General features: G+C 39.8%; 1 protein-coding gene across 1 annotated transcript in view; it reads right to left on the reverse strand.

Annotated features, from left to right (window-relative positions):
* Positions 1-21,883, reverse strand: part of LOC122576957 (neurexin-1) — a 623,013-nt gene that overhangs the window by 307,004 nt on the left and 294,126 nt on the right. The window contains exon 6 of the mRNA XM_043747905.1: positions 7,889-8,049. Within this exon, the coding sequence (XP_043603840.1) occupies positions 7,889-8,049 (161 nt within the window). The remainder of the gene's footprint in view (positions 1-7,888; positions 8,050-21,883) is intronic.

Below are 21,883 nucleotides of genomic sequence, written 5' to 3' on the forward strand. Positions count from 1 at the left end.
TTCATCCTTAAAAGATCTTCTGGCGATCCAACGACAAACACAAACACGCTTCGAAAGTCGCAACGAGTAGTTTAGTGGAAACGGGTGCGCGATTAATATTGTTGCGCTTATCGCGCGCGATCGCACGAGAAACGAGAGTACACATTTCTCTGCGGCTATCTGTTATCTTGTATCGGCGATATCGCGGAGAATGCGGCCACTGTCACGATACACAATCACGATTTAAGGATTCCGGACTCGGTCGTATCTACTGTCCCATAATGCCAGCCATTTTATGGATCCCTGTCGTTCTACGATTTATTCTACGTTTATTTCCTCGCACGAACTTTTTGTTCCCCGATTCTCTGACGCATACACCTCGTGATGCTAACGAATGTCGCTGCACTGTACGGAAATGGCAGGCCATTGCATATGAAGTGGATGATTCCAGAGCAAAATCGTGCAACATTTGGCAACTAAATGTCACTGTCTTATGCCATGTTGTTACATTACGATATATTAGCTTGTCCGAGAAGTGTCTTTCTTTTACAGACACGTCTTTTACAACGATGCATCTTTATACAAACATGAAACCTAATGTGTAGAACGTTGTGATCTTTATTTTGATAGAACAAAATAGATCATACGTAATTCGATGAAACAATATAAAATGGAAAATATTGTGCTCCATTGTTTCCTTATAAAACGAAAGCAACTTTCCGGACGACCTAATATTACGTTACGTTATCGTGCAACAAGTTCGTGCCATTTGTTCCTCTGTTATGTACAAGCTCTTCATTCCGCTGTGATTCCCATTCTGTTTAAATACCAAACAACGATTGTTTCATTTTGGAATATCAAAGACGCTAAACAAAATCTTGGAAATATTCAACCGACGAGCCTCATGTTTCGTCGAACATAAAACGGGCCACGTCTTGATCTTCTCCAGCTTCGCTTGATGAGCCTATTTCCAATTTCTTTCCGAACATGTCCCTAATTTCTTCCCTTGGTACCTGTGCAGGTGGACAAAATCGGACGCATTTTTGCATATAATTGCCAAGTCAGGAAAAATAAACGCTAGAACCACGTACTTGAGATGTGGAAATACGGATAATATGCGAAAAAACGAGTCGCCACGGAAGACTCTGGAGACGAGAAAATTCCTTCGTTCTTGCCTCCGCTTAATTAGCGGTATTTCCATTGTAAATTCCAATTCCCGCTTGCAGACTGCTACACTCGACGACAAACGACCCTCGTCGTCGCTTGTATTTATTTACGCACTGCATGAGACATTTCTACGACTCTTCTATCTCTCAAAATTTCGCAGCTAGCTGGATATTCGACGATTCTTATTCGACGATGATCCTGTCGCTGCCAGGCGAAAGTCATCGAAAATATGAATTTGCAGCAACACCGGTAGCATAATCGTTCGCCTATAGCCGATCGAAGCTAGTAACAGAGCCGATGTGCGATCGATGACGACGTTAAATCACGGCGGTGTCCCGTGCGAATCGAATTCGATACGAAGCCTCGCACGGCCGTCCATCTTGGCGAAGGGAACGGGGACATAATCGCGTTTCATTTGCCGCGTGGGATCTTAGAAGAGGCACTGGGGCTATCTATTTCTGGCGGACTATCGGTTATCTTGTATCGGAGATAGCCGCGCGGGGAATGCATCGCGGCAGCGTGCACGCCAACGATTTAAGGGCTGCGGATGTGCAAGGAGCTATGAATTAGGTCGCCAAAGCCATGCGGAACCCGCGCTAATGTTCCCGGTAACGGCACTCCGGTTAATTTCCCCCAACGCTCCACGTCCTGCTCGATCGTCTGCCTATTTGTCCGTGATCGGTGCCGGTCAATGCGATGTTAAGCACGTTAATGGGATTCTTCAAACGGATGATGACGAGCCTGACAGCTTGGATTGCCGCTCGTTGGAAATGTCTTGCGGTTTACATCGGGCGAACCAGCTCGCGAAAATTTGGTAAAACGAAGGCGTAAAGTCTCGTTTACGTTGGCGATCGCGTGGTTCGTTAGGAGGAAGAAAGCAGCAGTTGGCTGATGTAAGAAACGAGCGTCTGCTGGTTGTTCGGTGAGTAGAAAAATCGCTGCACAGCCTTCGATGTAAAAAGCTGGGGATTAACGGGTTGTTGGTTTAAGAAATTGAAACGTTTAGTTGTAGCCACATTGTGTTTCGCGAGGTTCTTAAATGCGAAAAATAGACAAATTTTGGAGCCACACGCGTATGATAAAGACACTGAAGGGAAGAATATAATTACAAACGAATAAATATACGAAATTGAGCGTTCACGTAGTCTGAATAATGTGCTCGAGTAAGAAAAAATCACAAAGGACTCTACCTTCCCCGATGCTGATGATGAAATACAAATATGAAACAAGATATTTGACCACTTGACTGGGGAATCTATTGGCTTGGCAATTAAGTGATTGAGGATTTTGTCAATACCATCTAATGACACCTAGTCCACCAAGCTTCTTATTATCCAATCAGAAGCAACGTCTGCTGCCCTCACTCTTTCCTAACCAAAATTGTCATCAACAAATCCGACGGTCCCGTGCGTTAGACACACCCATCACTAGCTTCCCTGCGCCACAGCATCGTCACTAAACTTCACTTATTCTTCAGCGTTAGAACAGTCGACGTATCTTTACCGGGCTTCTACCCTTGGATCAATCACTTACTTCACTTGTACATACGCACCGGTGTAACCATCTTCTTTACAAAGTTGCTGGGATAAAAATTAATTTATATCTGTTAATTCAGGGTAAACTCAATTGAACTAATTATTATTACCTTAACAGAAATAAGGGGATCGATCATTTGGTGGCGCCGATTGTCTAATCGTAACGGGAATTTACGACTCCCGTTGACGTGCTTCCTTGCGATCGCGTCTCTCCGCGAATGGTCGATAAAACACAGTTAACCGGTTAAAAGGAAAGGAAAGTCGTTGAAACGCGAATGGCAGCGAAACGAGCATCGAAACGAATGGAAATAAAAACTAGGCCGAGTAAATGAATCCTGTCCGACTCGGCTGATGATTGTTGACGCGAATAGAATCGATTCGACGATGGCGAATACGTGGCAGTGTTAAATCGACAAACCGGTATTAGGCTCGCCTCTCCTCTACCGCCATGTTAACGCGTAAATAATTGCATTAGCGACCCTGTGGCGCGTAATACGCGATGAATGTCGCTGTATACCCAGAACACACTAACGATATTGCTCTCACGTCCGTTGGCCGATCTATTTGCTTCGGGACACCGATGGTGAACAACGAAATCGACCCGAGTCCGCTGTGTTTCCGCTTTTAACGAGGTTAATACGAGGTCTCGTGCAGATCGTTCAGAGTGTCCATCATCCGCACACGGGAAAACTTGATTCTTTCATAGCCGTGCGTCGCAGGCCTGCAGACACAGCGTGAATCTCGTGTACAGTAGTCCTGTACATTGAATCGGACAGACGTTAGATCTGAGGTGGATAGATTCGTGACAGGCACACTGCTGGTGTGTAAGATTTTTGTCTTCATCAGGACTCTCCTTCAACCACCCGGGCCGCTCCTTTCCTCTCTTCTAGGAATTGTGAAAAACAGGACACTATGAGTGCCAGGATTCGAACCTGGGTCTGCAGCGTTCGTAGCCAATTACGCTAACCACGGCGCTGTTGTCGTCCGGTTTGGAAACTGTTGGGGAATTTGCTGTCCAGTGATCAAACGGCAATCTTGGTATCGTTTATGGCGAAATTGAACACACAGGTGGGCAATTTTAACCTTACGATGTTTCGTACGTTAGAAGCTGAATATAAATGAAGATCGCAGGGAAGAACGTGGCGAGTACGTCGACTGTTTTATCTTTCTGTGGATCTACGGTATATTTCCATATAAATTGTATAAATTCATGGCGTATATATTTATGGCACTGCATATGTAGCAAACACATAGTGGAACGTACTGAAATATGTTTAAATCACAAACTGAGCCGCGAAGAGGAAGGTGCACAAGTACAAGGAACAAGTAGCAGTGGTCAGTGTATGATCAGACGTGTGCGCGGAACGAGGCTGCTGAAGATCTAAAATATCACCACGTTACTCAACATATTTGGCGAATTTCATAAACTGTTATTAAAGACGTATCTTATCAACAATTATTAACGCGATTGAGAGGCCAGAACCGAGACAGACTTTCGTTTTCACCTTGCAAATATCTTACACTTGGTGTCTTCTACATTCGTGAAATTTTTCTGACACATTTACGTTTCCTACAAGTGCAATGAGATTCGATGAGAGTAGCTTGGTGCGAGCAAGGGACACAAAGAACAGAATCTTCCCGCTAAAAGAAGATTTATTGCGACCAGGTGTCTTCATACGTTTGATTAAAAATAGCAATCCTCCTTTGACAGGGGACGATTGGGAAGAAATTGACACACGGTTTTAATAACAGATTCAACTGTATTCGCGTTATTTTCCTTTCATCGAGGATACATTAATATCCGATATCGAGTCCCGGCGATAGCATCGTGTTTAATATTAAAACAGACGACGGGACAAACGCGGCCGCTTTAAACAACATTATACGAGCAGAATGAATACGCGACCTTTCGTCGTACGCTCGTTCGATAAAATGCACTGCAGTGTCGATAAAGTGGCCGCGAAATCGCGCAGCTATTTACAATAAAGTTTAATGAACCGACTCGACGACAATGACTATCGACGTGTTTTCAATTGCCGGGAGAAACGAAGCTGCACGGGCAAACGGCGTGACAGCTATTGGAAAACATTTCCAAGCTCGCGAAGAAACGCCGCGAGACTAATATCTATCGTCGCGTGGCTGCTCACATTCCTTCCCGTGTTCACGCTCCAATGAGAAAGAATTCAGCGAGGTTCACGAAATTCTGGAGGCGGATCGACGATGAAAGACCGAGAGAGCCGGCCAACGTCGATGCCGGCCATTAATATTTCATGAAGTTCGCCCGACTGAGACTTGCACAACCTCCATAAACTTGCAAATTCGAAAATAGAAAACCGTCTTTTATCTATGGCTTTGAATTCTCGAAACAGTAAATCGCAGAGAAGCGGACGATAGTTCTGGCCAGTGAGAATTTGTACGGTCGACGAACGATCGGGAACGCAGCGAGCGTTTCTGAGAGATCTCAGAGATCTGACACATTGGAAAGTTACTGCGAGACTTGTCCTTAAAAGAAACTTAACCCTTTGAGCGCCGCGTTGTTCGACTGCTCACTTCTCACGAAGAAGCACACCGTGGGCTATGTATCTTTGACGAAAGACAATTGTAGTCTGCTACGCATTTTGGTTTTCACTTTGATAATTAGCTTTCCCTTTGTTTCAACGGAATCATCAGAATGTGAGGTGGATGGCATCCATACGTCCTTTTTATCAGGCCACTTTTAGCCTAAATTGAATGGTTGTGTGAGAACGCATGCACGCGTTCATAGCGCTCAAAGGGTAAAAGGTACAGAAATGCATGCAATGCAGGTAATGCCTCTTACAGAAGCAATTCCATGTTTTGTAGTACATTTTTGCTATTATTAATCCATCCGGGACCATGATCGACCTAAACGAGGGTTGGCACATTTATAAAATTGTAGAACCAGTCGTTTTGACTGCTGTGGCATTTCTAGCGTTAGCATCTAATTTTCCTGATGACTGATATCGTCATATCGAATGATACGTTGTAAAAATTTGAAAAACGTGCGAGAAGTTGTAGAAAACGAGGAAACTGGTTAATTGGGGTTCGATAAACAGATTACAGGACTCCTGTACACTTTGACGGGTACCAGTCATTCTCACAGCTATTGGTATAAGTAGCCCCGACACAAAATTATTTTCAGTTTGAATACATGAAAAACAAAATAAAAATCCTTGTATTATTCTTTTAGTTATCGTTGCGAAGGTCGTTACATCATTGCGTAAAAGAATACAACACGAAGTAGGAATTTTGAAACAAAATTGTAAAACCAGTCGATTCGACCGGTGTGGTAGTTCAGCGCATACTGAAAACATGTGAATTCGCATAAATATCCCATAACAGGTCTATGTAATTATTATCACTGATAAGCTTCCGATTAAATGCGCGATGAAACGACGAAGAATTTCGAAGGAATTCGAAAACAATTCTTCCTTTATCCCCACGAATCTTTGCGTTTCTGGCATCGGCTACAAAAAGCACGTACTTGATGGACGATTTCTAAGGAACAAATATATGTGATTTGAAACTCTCTGAACACTCGCGGAAATGATAAATACTCGAGGAAAGTGTTTCTGGAAAATCAGGTGCAATCAGATGATCAAAAATAACGTTGTCCGTTCGCTGGCTCTGTAACACCAAACCGGAATATCAATTTCAATTTAAAGAGGACTGCGGTCGTGTTTCTGCACAATTTTTACAACGGGGAACGGGAACCTATATAAACTGGCGCGAAAAAAAAGGTAGAAGACACGGAGCAAACACGGAGAGAGCAGGCGGTCTGTTTGCGAATGCAGAAGTACGCCAGCGTGCAAGTATATCTCCAAAACTTGTTAAGCTCTCTGCCTTCCTGGAGAATCATTATTAAAAGGGCTGGATGCGCGCAAGCAGAAGCTTATTATTCGCTTCGGCGTTGAATAAAACATGGAGGAAACGGGAGCGCGTGTGACGAGCGATTTAAAATATTCAATTGAATGCACGCTAGAAGCGGCAAGCTCTTTCCCTGTGGAAGCTTCGTCGATTTTGATCCACGGCAAAGTAGTAAATTACACGTGCGACACGAAATTACCGGAAAAGGTAAGTGGCTTACAGGTATACTTTAGTCAATTTACAGTAACAGCACACGAATGTTAGCAAATTGCATAAATTAATGAGTGAACTAATGACCAGAAGCGATACATATCGTCTGCTTATAGAACCAACACGTAATAGAATTTTATTATCGCGACGATACGCAAGGGGCATTCACAATGCAAGAATTGTTGAAGTGGTCACCACTTCTAAGAAAACTCTACATCTGGTCTTTTTCATTTTCTCAAGCACGGAAGCCATCGACAGCGCATAGACAATAGACTGGGACGAAGGCAGACCATAGACAGTAAACAGGCGACGATGGCTTCGGGGCTTTCAGTTATGGGGTAACACTGTTGGAGTGCGGATCTGGACCAGTTTAAATTATATTGCTACTTACACTTCTGTATTAAAATATATTTTCTACCTTACAATTTATCCACGCGTTTCTCCGTTCATACATCTAATAATCTCAACAATTGCAATAGGCAGCGTGGCGATACCCAAGACGCAAGGGGCGTTCACAATAGCGACACGCTATGGACACCGAAATTTGGCCGAAATCATCGTACAAAAATAAATCAAAAGAAAGTCCAAGTTTCTGCTAACATCAAGTAATTATTTCTTAAACTAGTGGCGACGTAATTTTCAAAAAAAAAAAAAAACAAAATTTGTCAACGAAACGTTCACGCGAAAATTGTTCATCCTCGGGCTTTAAAATACACGTCAAATAAGAAAAAGTCTGAGGACGAACAACTTTTGCGCGAACGTTTCGTTGACAAATTTTGTCGAATAATCGTGCCACAATCAGCCTCGTTGTAAAAGATGAAATTACTCTACTTTATATTTGTCAATATTCGTTAATCCGTACGAGATTATTTTATTTCGCATTCATTAATTATTTAAAACCAATTTCACCACGTGATAAGTGAATAATAGAAAATGCACAGGTGTTATTCGTCGATACGTAGCTATCAGTCGCGACACTGTACATTAAATTGCAAGATATGTGTCGAGTACTCACGACTACTCGTCGTATCATTGGTTGCTTGTAATGTTGATAAAATTCAATCCATTTCACGAGCCTGTGGAAACGAGATGAAACGAATGAATCTCATTACCTCTTGAACCTTCCTCAGGACGATGATCTTGTGCCACTGATTATCGTCGAACCGGATTCGGACTGGCTTTATGTGCAGATCTAATCTTCCTTTAGCCAACGTCATGCCCACGGCTGCCCCTCCGTCTCTCAGAGATACGGTCAGATAATCATCTCCCTGTCCTGCAATGACACAAAGAAAGAAAAAAAAAGGTAGGTTACTTTGATGTGAATTGAACAGCAGGTTTGTGGTTACAGTCTGGTGGTTTCGTCAGCAACCAGTGGAAACCGAAACTCGATTCAAATTGATCTGCTTTGAAATGCTAACTAAAGTTGGGCCGAGTGAACGTAGGGTAACACGCAGACCTAACGAACGCAAAGCTCGCGTGGCAAGAATTTGAGGATTCTTAGCGCGTTGCCCGGCAAACGAATAGAACGTATTTAATACGAAACAATCCGCTGGAATAAAACGAGGGAAATTCGCGTTTGGGCTGAAATTTCAAAGAAAAATTAATCCCAACGAACTGGCTGTTTCCCTTCGAGAGCTGCAGGTCTCGTATGATCGGTTCGTCGTTTCACATCGTTTTAACGTAGACACGAAATTGCCGATTGATTAAGTCGTCGGTGGCAACATGTGCCGCACGCAGCGGCATTTTCAAACTGAATTTTCCAAACTGTAAATTCTACGTCTGTAACATGGGCTGCGCGACGAAACGCCCGGTTCCACGCGACGTTACTCTGTCGTTGTTCACGGCACTACGTTTTCCGTGTGCGATGGCTGTGCCATAGGCGAACTTGGATAAACCGCATGGCCAACAAACGATAATCGCGCAAACAGTAACATATTCCTATCTCTGATTTCTCGTTAATACGTAACTTCGTTAACCGTGGCGCGCGTAAAGAGCGAAGGTGTGCAATGAGATTATAATTCGCGTTAATCCGGCGTAAATGTAAGATACACAGGGCCGGACGTGTATTTAATCCGGTCTGTAACCCAAGCATAATTATACGAAGCCACAGACTCGCCTGCGCCCTTTACCCGGAAACAATAAAAATAAAGTGTCGTTTGCCGCGTCTTAATCCCTCGTGCGCGTAACGAGCTCGCCGATATACCGAGCATAATCCGCGGGCTTTTCAGTTCGTTCGCCATCATAATTATTAACGACCAACTGTCTCTCTCTCTCTCTCTCTCTTTCTCTCTCTTTTCCTCCTGTTTTCTGGCCGAGTCAAACCGGAAACGAAAACCAGGCAAACTAATGGTAAGCGGATACAAGCGATTTATACACGTCGTTTCAAGTTCTAATCCAATACGAGCTCGATTACCGAGAGAGAAATTGTCGAGAGCCTGACGAGACTATATTTGCTCTTTCTCTTTTTTCTTTTCGTATTTTTATTTCATCCGTTTTTTAGTCTATTGTTTGAAGCGCGGCTGGTGAAAACGGAGCGCTGGGAATGACATTATTTCCGCTGGTTTCCCCGCGGTTAATGCCGTTTTATTATTATCGCCGAGCAGATTTGTAACCGTGAAATGGACGAGTTTTATCAATTTCTATTTCATATTGCTTCACTCCGTTTTCCTATTTTCCTATCCCCGTTCCCGTAACAATATCCCTTTCCGGACGATTTGTATTTGCTTCTTCATTACACTGTTTCGTTACGAACCAATTTTAAGGACACGCGTTGCCGAGAGACCTGTTTCTAAACGTCCTGAGAAAAGAATATTGTCGTATATTTAAATGATCCTTGTGGTTTGAAGTAGTTTGGTCGCGACGATAGTGCGTTACCTTTTTTCCTTTCGTTGAATCAACAATATACATTTTATTGCTAGGATATTCAGTTATCGGATAATCCGCTGAAGGATAATTATGCAAAGGCGTTTTTAGAAGGAGGAATCCTAATTTGAACGAAATGAAAATTAAGAAGAAAATAATTCTATTGAAATTTCAATCGATTAAATACAGTTGCTACGTAACGACTACGTTGAAACGTTTACGGAAAATATGCCACGCGAAAGCCAAACCGATCAATCGAAAAGTAAACGCTAATCATGCACACGCATACTATGTTTTTAGTAGAAATTGAGACATTTTCTGGAAATATAGTCGATCGCGGAACGTTTCAATCCGTTTAAATACGAATGAGTAATGTAATTAAATAGATTTTTAGAATTAGAAAATAGGCTCGATTTCGCCTTTGGGAATTACGTTTTTGTCAATGGAATTGTGCATTTATACGTTTTTGAGATATTCGTTGAACAGAGTTGTACGAAACTTGAGTTTAGAAATATCTTTGCTCGATACGCATGTTCGTGTAAAATTCTACTCGAAGGAATTGGCATTTCCCAGAGGCGAATTGCATTAAAAGGATAATAAAACTTACGTTAGAATAAACGAAGAACGTAACAGGAACCTCAATTACACGAGACGCACTATGGAAATACGCGTGTTTCGCTCAATGGTTTAACTACGACTGACTCGAAACGACGTACTACGCTCGTCCCGAAGGACGATTCTAGCAATTCCTTTCCACAACGACGACGACGACGACGACGACGACAACGACGAGGGCCAGTGGAAATTTTCACATAGAACGGTGATTTAAAAATTGTTAATTTTGCTGCTAATTATTTGATAATTGATAATACTCGTTATTATTATTTATAGAAAATATTCTATGGATAACATTTTACTTTCTACGTTTAGTTATACTTAACGCGCTATTTCTTCTTAGTGACGAAAGAAATTATTGCGTGGATTGTAATTTTGAAATTTACAGCTGTAAATTATTGAACGTTTTAAAGCTTCATGGGTGTTTTTGTATTTTTGTGGATTAGTCAGAATTGTTTGCTTCGAGTTGTTTAATTTTGCAAAATTCTGTTTTTAACCCAATATATTTATAATTTTATTCCATTTTTGTCGCTGAACGTTTTAAACTTTAATGGATTTTTGTACCTTTATGGGTCATTCACAATTGTTTGCTTCGAGTTGCTTAATTTTGGAAAATTCTGTTTCTAACCCAATATATTTATAATTTTATTCCATCTTTGTCGTTGAACGTTTTAAAACTTGATGGATATTTTTGTATCTTTATGGGTCGTTCACAATTGTTTGCTTCGAGTTGTTTAATTTTGGAAAATTCTGTTTCTTATCCAATATATTTATAATATTATTCCATTTTTGTCGTTGAACGTTTTAAACTTTAATGGATTTTTGTACCTTTATGGGTCATTCACAATTGTTTGCTTCGAGTTGTTTAATTTTGGAAAATTCTGTTTTTAACCCAATATATTTATAATTTTATTCCATTTTTGTCGCTGAACGTTTTAAAACTTGATGGATATTTTTGTACCTTTATGGGTCGTTCACAATTGTTTGCTTCGAGTTGCTTAATTTTGGAAAATTCTGTTTCTTATCCAATATATTTATAATTTTATTCCATCTTTGTCGTTGAATATTTTAAATCTTGATGGATTTTTTTGTACCTTTATGGGTTATTCACAATTGTTTGCTTCGAATTGTTTAATTTTGGAAAATTCTGTTTTTAACCCAATATATTTATAATTTTATTCCATTTTTGTCGTTGAACATTTTANAAACTTGATGGATATTTTTGTACCTTTATGGGTCGTCCACAATTGTTTGCTTCGAGTTGCTTAATTTTGGAAAATTCTGTTTCTTATCCAATATATTTATAATATTATTCCATTTTTGTCGTTGAACGTTTTAAATCTTGATGGATTTTTTTGTACCTTTATGGGTCGTTCACAATTGTTTGCTTCGAGTTGTTTAATTTTGGAACATTCTGTTTCAATTTATTGGATTGGCAACTAAGTGACTGCGGGTTTTGTCATTACCATTTTATGACAAAATCCGCAATCACTTAGTTTCCAATCAATGTAATCAATACAATTTTATTTCATTTTTGTCGTCTACGTGATTATGACATTTATTTCAACTATATACAAATCACAGATCTATGGTTTTGTTCTCTATGGGACGTTAAAATATGCTCATAAATAAAGATAACTTTCACAAGTCCAATTTAAACTCGTAAATCCTATGAACTCGTCGTTAAGCTTCGTACACAATGTTTTTCATAAGTGTTAATAATACAAATCTCTTACGTTTTATTTTACAAATATCCGTCGATGAAACGTTCCACGAAACAACTGTCTATTCTAATCAACATGCAGATAAATATATTTCTATCATTGAAAATATACAACTGAAAAATATCTTCTTTAACGTTGAAACATCTCAAATATCTAACAAACTATTACAAAAATTGAAACGAGTAATAAAATCCGTGCATTATAATAAAAGAATACCAAGATTAGGCTTAGGAATGCGCATGTTACACGATTGCTAACGAAATAAATGAAAGCTCATGACGATCTGTAATTCAAGACTACCAGCTGTGATCCGTAAGCAATAAATTTTCTTTCAATCCACGGCGATGTGTTTTGAATAAAAGCAACTCAAAAATTTACGTACTTGAACCCGTGGAATTAAATAAAAATAGATATGTCGACGTGACTTGTTATTATTCGACTGGAAATTTTTATGGAAATTCATATTTTCCATACGATTCATATACGTTCGTATAATCTTCCATATCCTAAATATCACAACAAACATTTTACTCCGCGCGTATTTAATATCAGGTCGTCCGGAAAGTTTCTTTCGTTTTATAAGGAAACAATGGACGCACGACATTTTCCATTTGATATTATTTTATCCACTTTGTTCCATCGAAATAAAGATCACGACATGTCATAAAACGTAATTAGGTTTCATGTTTGTATACAGATGCATCGTTACGTTATGTTAAAGGACGCGTCTGTAAAAGAAAGACACTTTTCGGACGATTTAATATTTAAATCTTCCACAAATGGAATGAACACCTGTGCTACCTCGTTATAATTTTTACCTGTCCAACTGACACGCAAGATATTTTTCGCGAAATTTCATCGAAGATACAGCCGTTTCATACAATGCAAACTGTCGCAACATGCCGCGTTAGAACGTCTATCTGTCGTTAAATCAGAATTATTGCCGAAAACAGTAACGCGCGATGTCCAATTGGGAAAACGAATTCTTCAATAATTCGATTGTAAGATATATCGATATAATAATATTACGACTAAATCAATATTCGTCACACGTATTTATTCGAACAATTACTATTCGTTATTTGCGTCAGGGGGTGGCACGGCGCGTAGATATCAGCGCAATAATTAAGGTACAAACACGTTATTCCACCTACTAAACATTCATCAAACTAAATTAGATATTTCCGTAGGAAAATCAGCTGAGTATTTTTCATGGAAAATAGTCGTAACATTGTCACAATAATTGCATAGCGCGAGAATAAAGTGTCGTATCGTTATTTATTCATTTATTTGCACATCTAATTTATTAATTTTGATTTGCTAATTCTCGTGCACAAACAAGTATAGGCAAATGGGAGAATATTTTGAGTGAATGTTAATTAGCGTAACATTGATGGTCCTACGCTACACAACGTAGAATAATTGAAAAGCGTGGAAACGACGATTAAATGGGAACGCAGGCCGAGTGCAGTGAAACAGATCAGTGTCGTAATAATTTAGAATAATATTTTCATTCTATTCTAATCGTTTCTACATTAATTCATTTAATCTCAAGCAACAAAGGCTTCTGAATGTAAACTAACAGCGTCTGGAAACATTCACGTCGTCCCTGACGTGTGTCAGAAATTCGAATTACAATATTTTCACGTAAATTTCCTTCAGTCGATTTATTTGTTTATTGCTTGGTCACCACGTTGTCTTACAGAGGAAAAGGGAAAGTCATCTGTTACGGTTTAGGACACACATCCTCGGAGTGCCATTTTTACCAAACGTAGCGCGGCCATTTCTGAAAGTCTCTTACCACCGAGGTATTTGCATTTAAACCGTGACCGCACGCTAATTATTCCGGAGTTAAGGCGTGTAAAAAATGCAGGCTGCACCGTAGACTTAATTGCAGCTGGCCATTTGCATACGCCTAACTGCATCACGCGTGCATCGTCGTCTCTAGCTGTGCCAAGGTAAAACAAGCCTTTCGTTCGCGGCCCAGAGGAGCCAAGATGCTCGGCAACGAGCGAGATAACGAGTTACCCTGATGTCTCGCAGCAATTTCGAAACTGGGAAGCGTCTAAGCTGCGAAACGATAGCTGCGATTATATCGCGTTGGCAACTAAGTGATTGCGGGTTTTGCCATTACCATCTTATGACAAAACCCGCAATCACTTAGTTGTCAATCCAATAGATTGAAACAGAAGGTTCCAAATTAAACAACCTGCAGCAAATTAATTGTGAATAATCCAGAAAGGTAGAAGAATATTTATTAAATATTTAAAACATTCAACGACAAAAATGAAATAAAATTGATCAATATATTGCATTGGCAACTAAGTGATTGCGGGTTTTGTCATAAGATGGTAATGGCAAAACCCGCAATCACTTAGTTGCCAATCCAATAGATTGAAACAGAAGGTTCCAAAATTAAACAACCTGCAGCAAACAATTGTGAATAACCCAGAAAGGTGCAAAAATATCTATTAAATGTTTAAAACATTCAACGACAAAAATGAAATGAAATTGAACAATATATTGCATTGGCAACTAAATGGTTGCGGGTTTTGTCATAAGATGGTAATGGCAAAACCCGCAATCACTTAGTCGCCAACATTTCTTTGCTTCTCTTACGGGTCTATGTTTCTCTGATATATTCCTTGGTATTTTTATTTATTATTTCTATTTTTGCTTATATTTAATTTGTTGCCAACAGGAAATTTTACCGCGGGCTGATAATATCGAGATGAACCAGTTAGCCACGCAGCTATGCAAAACTTGAATAAATACGAAAAAATGAAAAATAATAAATTACCATTTACCATAGAAACTGGAAATTTGAGTAAAAAGTAACATGAATGAAATTTAGTATCATGTTTGCTTTGTATTCCGGCAAACTCGTTATGTATTTTATTTAAAAAAAAAAAAAAAGAAGAAAAAACAACATATACAAAATAAAAACTCGCGTACACTTCGTGCGTATTATGTTGGCTCATCGTTTCTGCTATTATACTTTCGGAAACAATTTTTTTTTTTCATCGCAAATTCACGGGATAATACACGAGCGAAGTAAGATAAGAGATATTTTACGCATTTCGTCGGTTTGTTACATTTTATTACAGTTCGAAATTCCACGAGGTTCGCCTCGTTCCCTCGCATAAATCTGTTGTCGTGCAATTGAGTTTCTCCGTGGATGTAACTCCGTGTGTAGTGTGCACATTCTGCGAAATACTTTGTTCGGGGTAATGGAGTTGTATATAGTTGCAAAAAGATGATATCGCTGTAAAGTTGGACATGCAACTGAACGCCGTACCTTAGTGTAATAACGTAGTTTGATTCTAAATTAGAAGACCAGATAAATCTGCTACAATGGACGCAACAATTAAGGATTATATGATGCACACGGTAATTGCCGATAGTTTCTGATACTTTGCAACGACATTGTTATACATTTCGGATGCCCTGAAGCGTTTAAAAGTCAAATGAGCGTGCGATGTTTTATAATTTAAGGAAAAATCTGCGTCAAATTATCTTCTACTCGCGTAAATCGACTTTAATTCAAATAAATAGAATTGGACATTGAGCGTTGACTATGGCCAATCGTGGTACGATTTTTGCAAATAATTATTAACCTTTTAATTACTTTTTAATTTATAATTACTAATTTTTCTACTCGTGAATTGCACTCTGGTTAATAATTTACGTGGAACGTGCTTTTCTTACAAATATCAAATAAGTTGTTATCAATGGAAATAATAAATTGAATTATCGTAGTTGATGGAACTGACGATTAAAGATAAACAGTTTGACAGAGTTGCAAATGTTGGCAAATCGACTAAATATTAAATAAAAGGAAAAATATATTGCAGGAAATAAAGAAAGGGAAATGGGAATTCCATTTAATTTTACTTGCGAGAACCATCCTTCATGCGTTTATTCTTCGCAACTCTCCTTTAATACAATTAGTTCTTCGTGGAACTTCATATCGAAGTCCAAAGTGGTTGAAACTTTTAACTTGATTATTTGTTCCCTTCGTGTATATTACATTCAAGCACTACGAACTTAGTATTGTGCATAAAATTTGCCCAGCAATAGCGTAAACTTTATTACACTAAGTTGCACACGAGTTGTTAAAAATCTTTCAATTAAAATTATACATTCGAGAGAATAATTAAGAGAATTTTATATTGAAAATTTTCAAGCTTCCTCCGCTACTATAAATATTCATAAATACGTCTGTAACGTACTATAAATATTTAAAAATATGTATCTAGCATAGCAAAAATGCTTATACTGTAACTATCGCGCTGGCAACTAAGTGACTGCGGATTTCGCCAATACCAACTAATGACAAAATCCGCAGTCACTTAGTTGCCGACGCAACAGAAACAGCCTGTTACGTTGAAGCGTTGAAATGCGAAACAATGTCAAAAAACGTGTTGTCGCCGTATTGTAAAGACACAGAGAACGAGACTGAAATGGCAAAAGTGTAGAGAATAGTAAATTCACTGGCAAATGCTTATCGGCGGAAAATCGAAAATAAGATGAGATAACTGAAGTGAAATATCATCGGCGTCGTTGTGAAACATTAACAGCTAATAAGAATAGAAATTTGTTAATTACCGGCTGGGCAGGAAGCGCGATTGCGTCCATTGGCTGTTTGAACAAAAAAGCTTTTATAAATATAAAAATTTAAGAAACACCTTGTGTTTTATGAGACATGAATGAAGATGGAGCTAAACATGGAGAACTGCATTCTGAACAGCGTATGAAAATGAAAAAGAATCGCCTTACAATAGCGCGATATTTCTTCCGAACGAACCAAATCGGCCGCTGAATATTTTTCCGCTCTTCCGTGTCTTGCCATTTTGCTTTATTTTGTTGCAGAACGTAACGCTGCCACGTCCTTAGGGCAAAATGTTTGTATGCTTGTAGCTATGTTTGCCACTTGCAGAATTGGAAATTATCGTCGGTGAGAAAGTTGTATGCACGTAGAATGCTCGTATGTGTACCATTCGCGTAACTACGCCAGCTATGAGAAACGATATCTGAAAGGAGATTTCGCGAGAAACATATTTTATAAGTTTGATATAATCTTAATTCTCTCCGCGTCCTTTGATTTTATCGTATAAATTGCCTGACTTTGATAGATTTCTAACAATAATATTTGCCATAATCTTGCCAACTTTTCCAAGCCTGTAAGGTATGTCGGTCTATGTGAGAAACCTCGACGTGTAAAGCTCAACGCAAACATCTTAACACCCACACGCTCTGCCTCGTTGTACATCCTTGTGCGGAGCAAGCCCATTTTGCCGCATCTCAAAAATAAATCAACCCTTCCATCAGCCTGGCCTTTAAGCCCGAAAAACACACACTGCGCGGCCGTAGGAAGTAAAAGCGATAAAAGTGGCGCTTTGAAACCTTGCTGCACTCTCGTTATGATAATCGTGGCGCGCGCTAAATTAGTCACCCGTTTCACGGGATAACGCGCACGATATCCCTGGCGGGGGCAGATTAACGCGCAAGATACCGAGCAGAAGTAGAATTGGCCGATAAGTATCGCGACCAGCGAAACGTAGTATCTGGTGCAGCTGCATCGTAGGTGAAATCAGGGCGAAAGAGAGATGGAGGAGGCTGCGGCATCGTGAACTCGAAATCTATACGCTAGCGTTCGCGCGAGTACGTTCCGCAATGCTGTAACACGCGCGTCTACAGGTCGTTGGGCGTAACGCGGTCAGCCGGGTACGCGGGGCTCGGCTGCACGCGCCAAAATAAGTAGAAAATGGAAAATAACATTTTATTGTTCGGGAACCTCGTTTTCCAGAGGTTTCGAGTTTCCACGTTCTTGTCAAGTACACTCGAACCTGCTTGATTTCGCATAGCGAGAGTCAGTTGCGAGCATACTCGCCTCAAAGCCACGGAATTTATTTTCGAAAACTCTTACACCTGTGGTTGTGTATAAGCATAAAGTGCGTATGCGAGGTATTACACGTGCGAGAAGTACGCAGATGCACGATGGGAATTAAAACACACATATAAATAGGCTTGTGTTATATACGGGGTGTTTGGCTACAGGTGTCAGAAAATTTAAGGGCTGATTCTTGGAGCCAAAATAAAACGAAAATCAAGAATACAAAAATCGCGTTTTCGGCTTTGTTCTTTAGTTATTGGCGATTAAAGAGCGACCAAAATACGCCTGCACGCGAGCAGACCTCCTTACACGAGTGAAAGGAGGTCGGCCTAAGCAGCGGGGCGCACAGTGATCCTCAAACCAAACGACACATGGGCGCCGGGCTATCTCGCGCGAGTCGCAGAGAAGAAGACCACGAAATTCAGAGACGCAAACGACCGCGTGCCACGTATTGCATAATAAATGGTAGATTGAACATTAAACCTGCTTACTCGCGAAAATGCGCAAGAAAATCAACCGTACACGCGTGTAAGGCAATGTTAGGCGAAGTTTATTTTTGTGAAGGGTATACTCACTTTTGACTCTCGCTGTACGTAACGCTGTACGCGTGTAGGTATACACACACGTGCGCAAGTATATGCAGATGTATTCATTGCACACACGGCGCGTGTTCTACTTTGCTACGTCGCATCTCTGTCGTCCCGCTCCGCAGTACTGGCCCCAGGTCGCTTATTTGTTCCCCAGATAAGCTGTACCGGTGGTCAGCCGCTTAAATTATGCACATTTTTGCCGGTGCACAAGACCAGGCCGCTGCCGAGACGAGTTTTCTGTTAGCGATCTTTATGACTGAACATCGCGCTACGAGCGAGATCTACGTCCTGCCGTTTCTAGCTGTTACGTCATTGAATTACGATCATTAAAAACTGCGGGTTTTCATGTATTTGTAGAGAAAATGAGAGGGCAGAATGCAAGAAGGTTACGGTAGGTAAAACACCCAAAGTAAATTGGTGAATTTCGGTTCGATTTCTTCGATCGTGTTCGCATGAAAATAGAAAATCGCAGGCGATCGGCAGGCAAGGAAACGATCGATCGTTTGAAATTGTGTAGGTGAAAATGCAACTCGATAGTTTCATCGTGTTGATTATTGCATTGTACGACGTTATATCTCGATGTACACCGTTGCAAACGTTAGAAACAAAGTCTTCTGATGGAGCGTACGATCGGCGAAAGTTCGACGTATCAATCAAACGTACGAGAAAATAATAGGAAGCGAATGAAAAACGAACGCGGGCCAAGTATAGCCGTCGCTCTCGCGTTTGCCCCTTCTATCTTAAAAACCTCGGTCCGCTAACACGATATATTTCTGTAATTGCAGCCATCCATCACACAGCGACCGCAAAAATACCAATCTCGCCCTTCGAGCAACGAAAAAAAAAAAAGAAAGAAAATGAAAAAAAAGGAGATCCCGCTCGTAATACCACACAATGTATCGTTGAATCCTCGAAAGCAGCTACTGCAAAGCTCGATAATCGAGGGCTGTATCGACGCAGCAAACCGCCGTGAAAGTGGCAGCACACCGGCTCCACCCTAATTGCAATTATCGTCATCTCTGTTTCTTCCAATTCTCCGATGCTCACGGGATTGTGATTATCCGCTTCTATTTACAGTGTGCACACCGAGTAACGAGGAACGGAAGATCACGTGTGAGATATTACATTCGCCATACTGGGATCCAGCCTTCTGCAACGAAATCCGAGCGGCACAGAGGCCGATACGTTATCAGAAAGGAGGATTCCTCTGGGACCGACGTCAATAAGAAAGCCGCCAACTGCGCTTCTCTAATTATCGGCACCTGGATATTAGCTGCAGCATCTACGTGACACTGGCTCTGCGTCTGACTGCAGCGAATCCTGTGTTTCGCGAAGGCAAGACAAAGAGAGCAGTTAATCGGGTTCCACCAGGTCCCTGGGAATGTCGCTGACTATAGCTGACCGTGGTATCTCCAGGGCAGAAGAATAGAGAAATAGCTAAACATTTCGTAATTGGTCTGTTGCACGTGAATCCTTGTTTTTCACGCTACACAGATATCGACGAAGGCGGACTTTCTCACGTGGACTATGATTTCTTTACAATTTAAGACTCTTTGTACGACGTTATTGGTATTTTTAATATTCTCTTGCTCGTGGCGACTGCAGATTGTAATTCTGGATAATTTTATTAATCAGCGGCGTGGCTAAACGACCTTCCAACTCCCGGGCAAAGATAGACAAAATTTTAGTGGGAAGATTCCATGCGAATATATTGGCTTGGCAACTAAGTGGTTGCGGATTTTGTCATAAGCTGGTAATGGCACACAGGACTAGTATTAATCACATGAAACTAATATTAGTACAATTTTACAAAGCACAACTCACACTCAATTGTATTGGCATCAGTATGCTCGTAATAAAACAGATTTTACTTTGGCTTCAGAATTATACGACACCTACTGTTTGTCGATATTATTAATCAATAAATTATTGTACAAATGCCAAGTTATTTTTCAATAATGGTCGTTAGGGTGTAGGAACAGTGTATTGGCTTGGCAACTAAGTGACTGCGGGTTTTGCCATTAGGTGCCAATGACAAAACCCGCAGTCACTTAATTGCCAACCCAATAGTTGAGAGAAACGTCAGTTGCAAAGACTGTTTGGTCGCATTAAAATAAAGTCCTATGGTCCTGTGGTGAAAGAAACCAGGTTCCTAATTTCCAGAATCGTTTGCAAAATTTGGAATACGATAAAAATACTCAAAATTAATGCCAAAAATAATAATAATATTAATAATACAAATCTCAAAATTATAATAGTGAAATTTATTATAATATACCACCTACTGTTTGTCGATATTATTAATCAGTAAATTATTGTACAAATGCCAAGTTATTTTTCAATAATGGTCGTTAGGGTGTAGGAACAGTGTATTGGCTTGGCAACTAAGTGACTGCGGGGTTTGTCATTAGGTGGTAATGGCAAAACCCGCAGTCACTTAGTNTGCCAACCCAATAGTTGAGAGAAACGTCAGTTGCAAAGACTGTTTGGTCGCATTAAAATAAAGTCCTATGGTCCTGTGGTGAAACCAGGTTCCTAATTTCCAGAATCGTTTGCAAAATTTGGAATACGATAAAAATACTCAAAATTAATACCAAAAATAATAATAATATTAATAATACAAATCTCAAAATTATAATAGTGAAATTTATTACAATGTACCACATACTGTTTGTCGATATTATTAATCAATAAATTATTGTACAAATGCCAAGTTATTTTTCAATAATGGTCGTTAGGGTGTAGGAACAGTGTATTGGCTTGGCAACTAAGTGACTGCGGGTTTTGTCATTGGCACCTAATGGCAAAACCCGCAGTCACTTAGTTGCCAACCCAATAGTTGAGAGAAACGTCAGTTGCAAAGACTGTTTGGTCGCATTAAAATAAAGTCCTATGGTTCTGTGGTGAAAGAAACCAGGTTCCTAATTTCCAGAATCGTTTGCAAAATTTGGAATACGATAAAAATACTCAAAATTAATGCCAAAAATAATAATAATATTAATAATACAAATCTCAAAATTATAATAGTGAAATTTATTACAATATACCACCTACTGTTTGTCGATATTATTAATCAGTAAATTATTGTACAAATGCCAAGTTATTTTTCAATAATGGTCGTTAGGGTGTAGGAACAGTGTATTGGCTTGGCAACTAAGTGACTGCGGGGTTTGTCATTAGGTGGTAATGACAAAACCCGCAACCACTTAGTTGCCGACTCAATAGATTTAACGAGTCATTTAGGAGAATATTGCTAATTACATGCAATCGGAGAATTCTGTTATGAAAAATTCAGGAAAGTGAATTATTTTGTCTGCTCGATGTTACATAATCGATATTACTCGCATGTTAACGTGAATATTTATCTTACATAATTAATTTCCACAGTATTCCGGAGTTTGGAATGGAAATAATTGTTTT

Source organism: Bombus pyrosoma, linkage group LG17 (assembly GCF_014825855.1).
Source record: "Bombus pyrosoma isolate SC7728 linkage group LG17, ASM1482585v1, whole genome shotgun sequence".
Taxonomy (NCBI): Eukaryota; Metazoa; Arthropoda; class Insecta; order Hymenoptera; family Apidae; genus Bombus; species Bombus pyrosoma.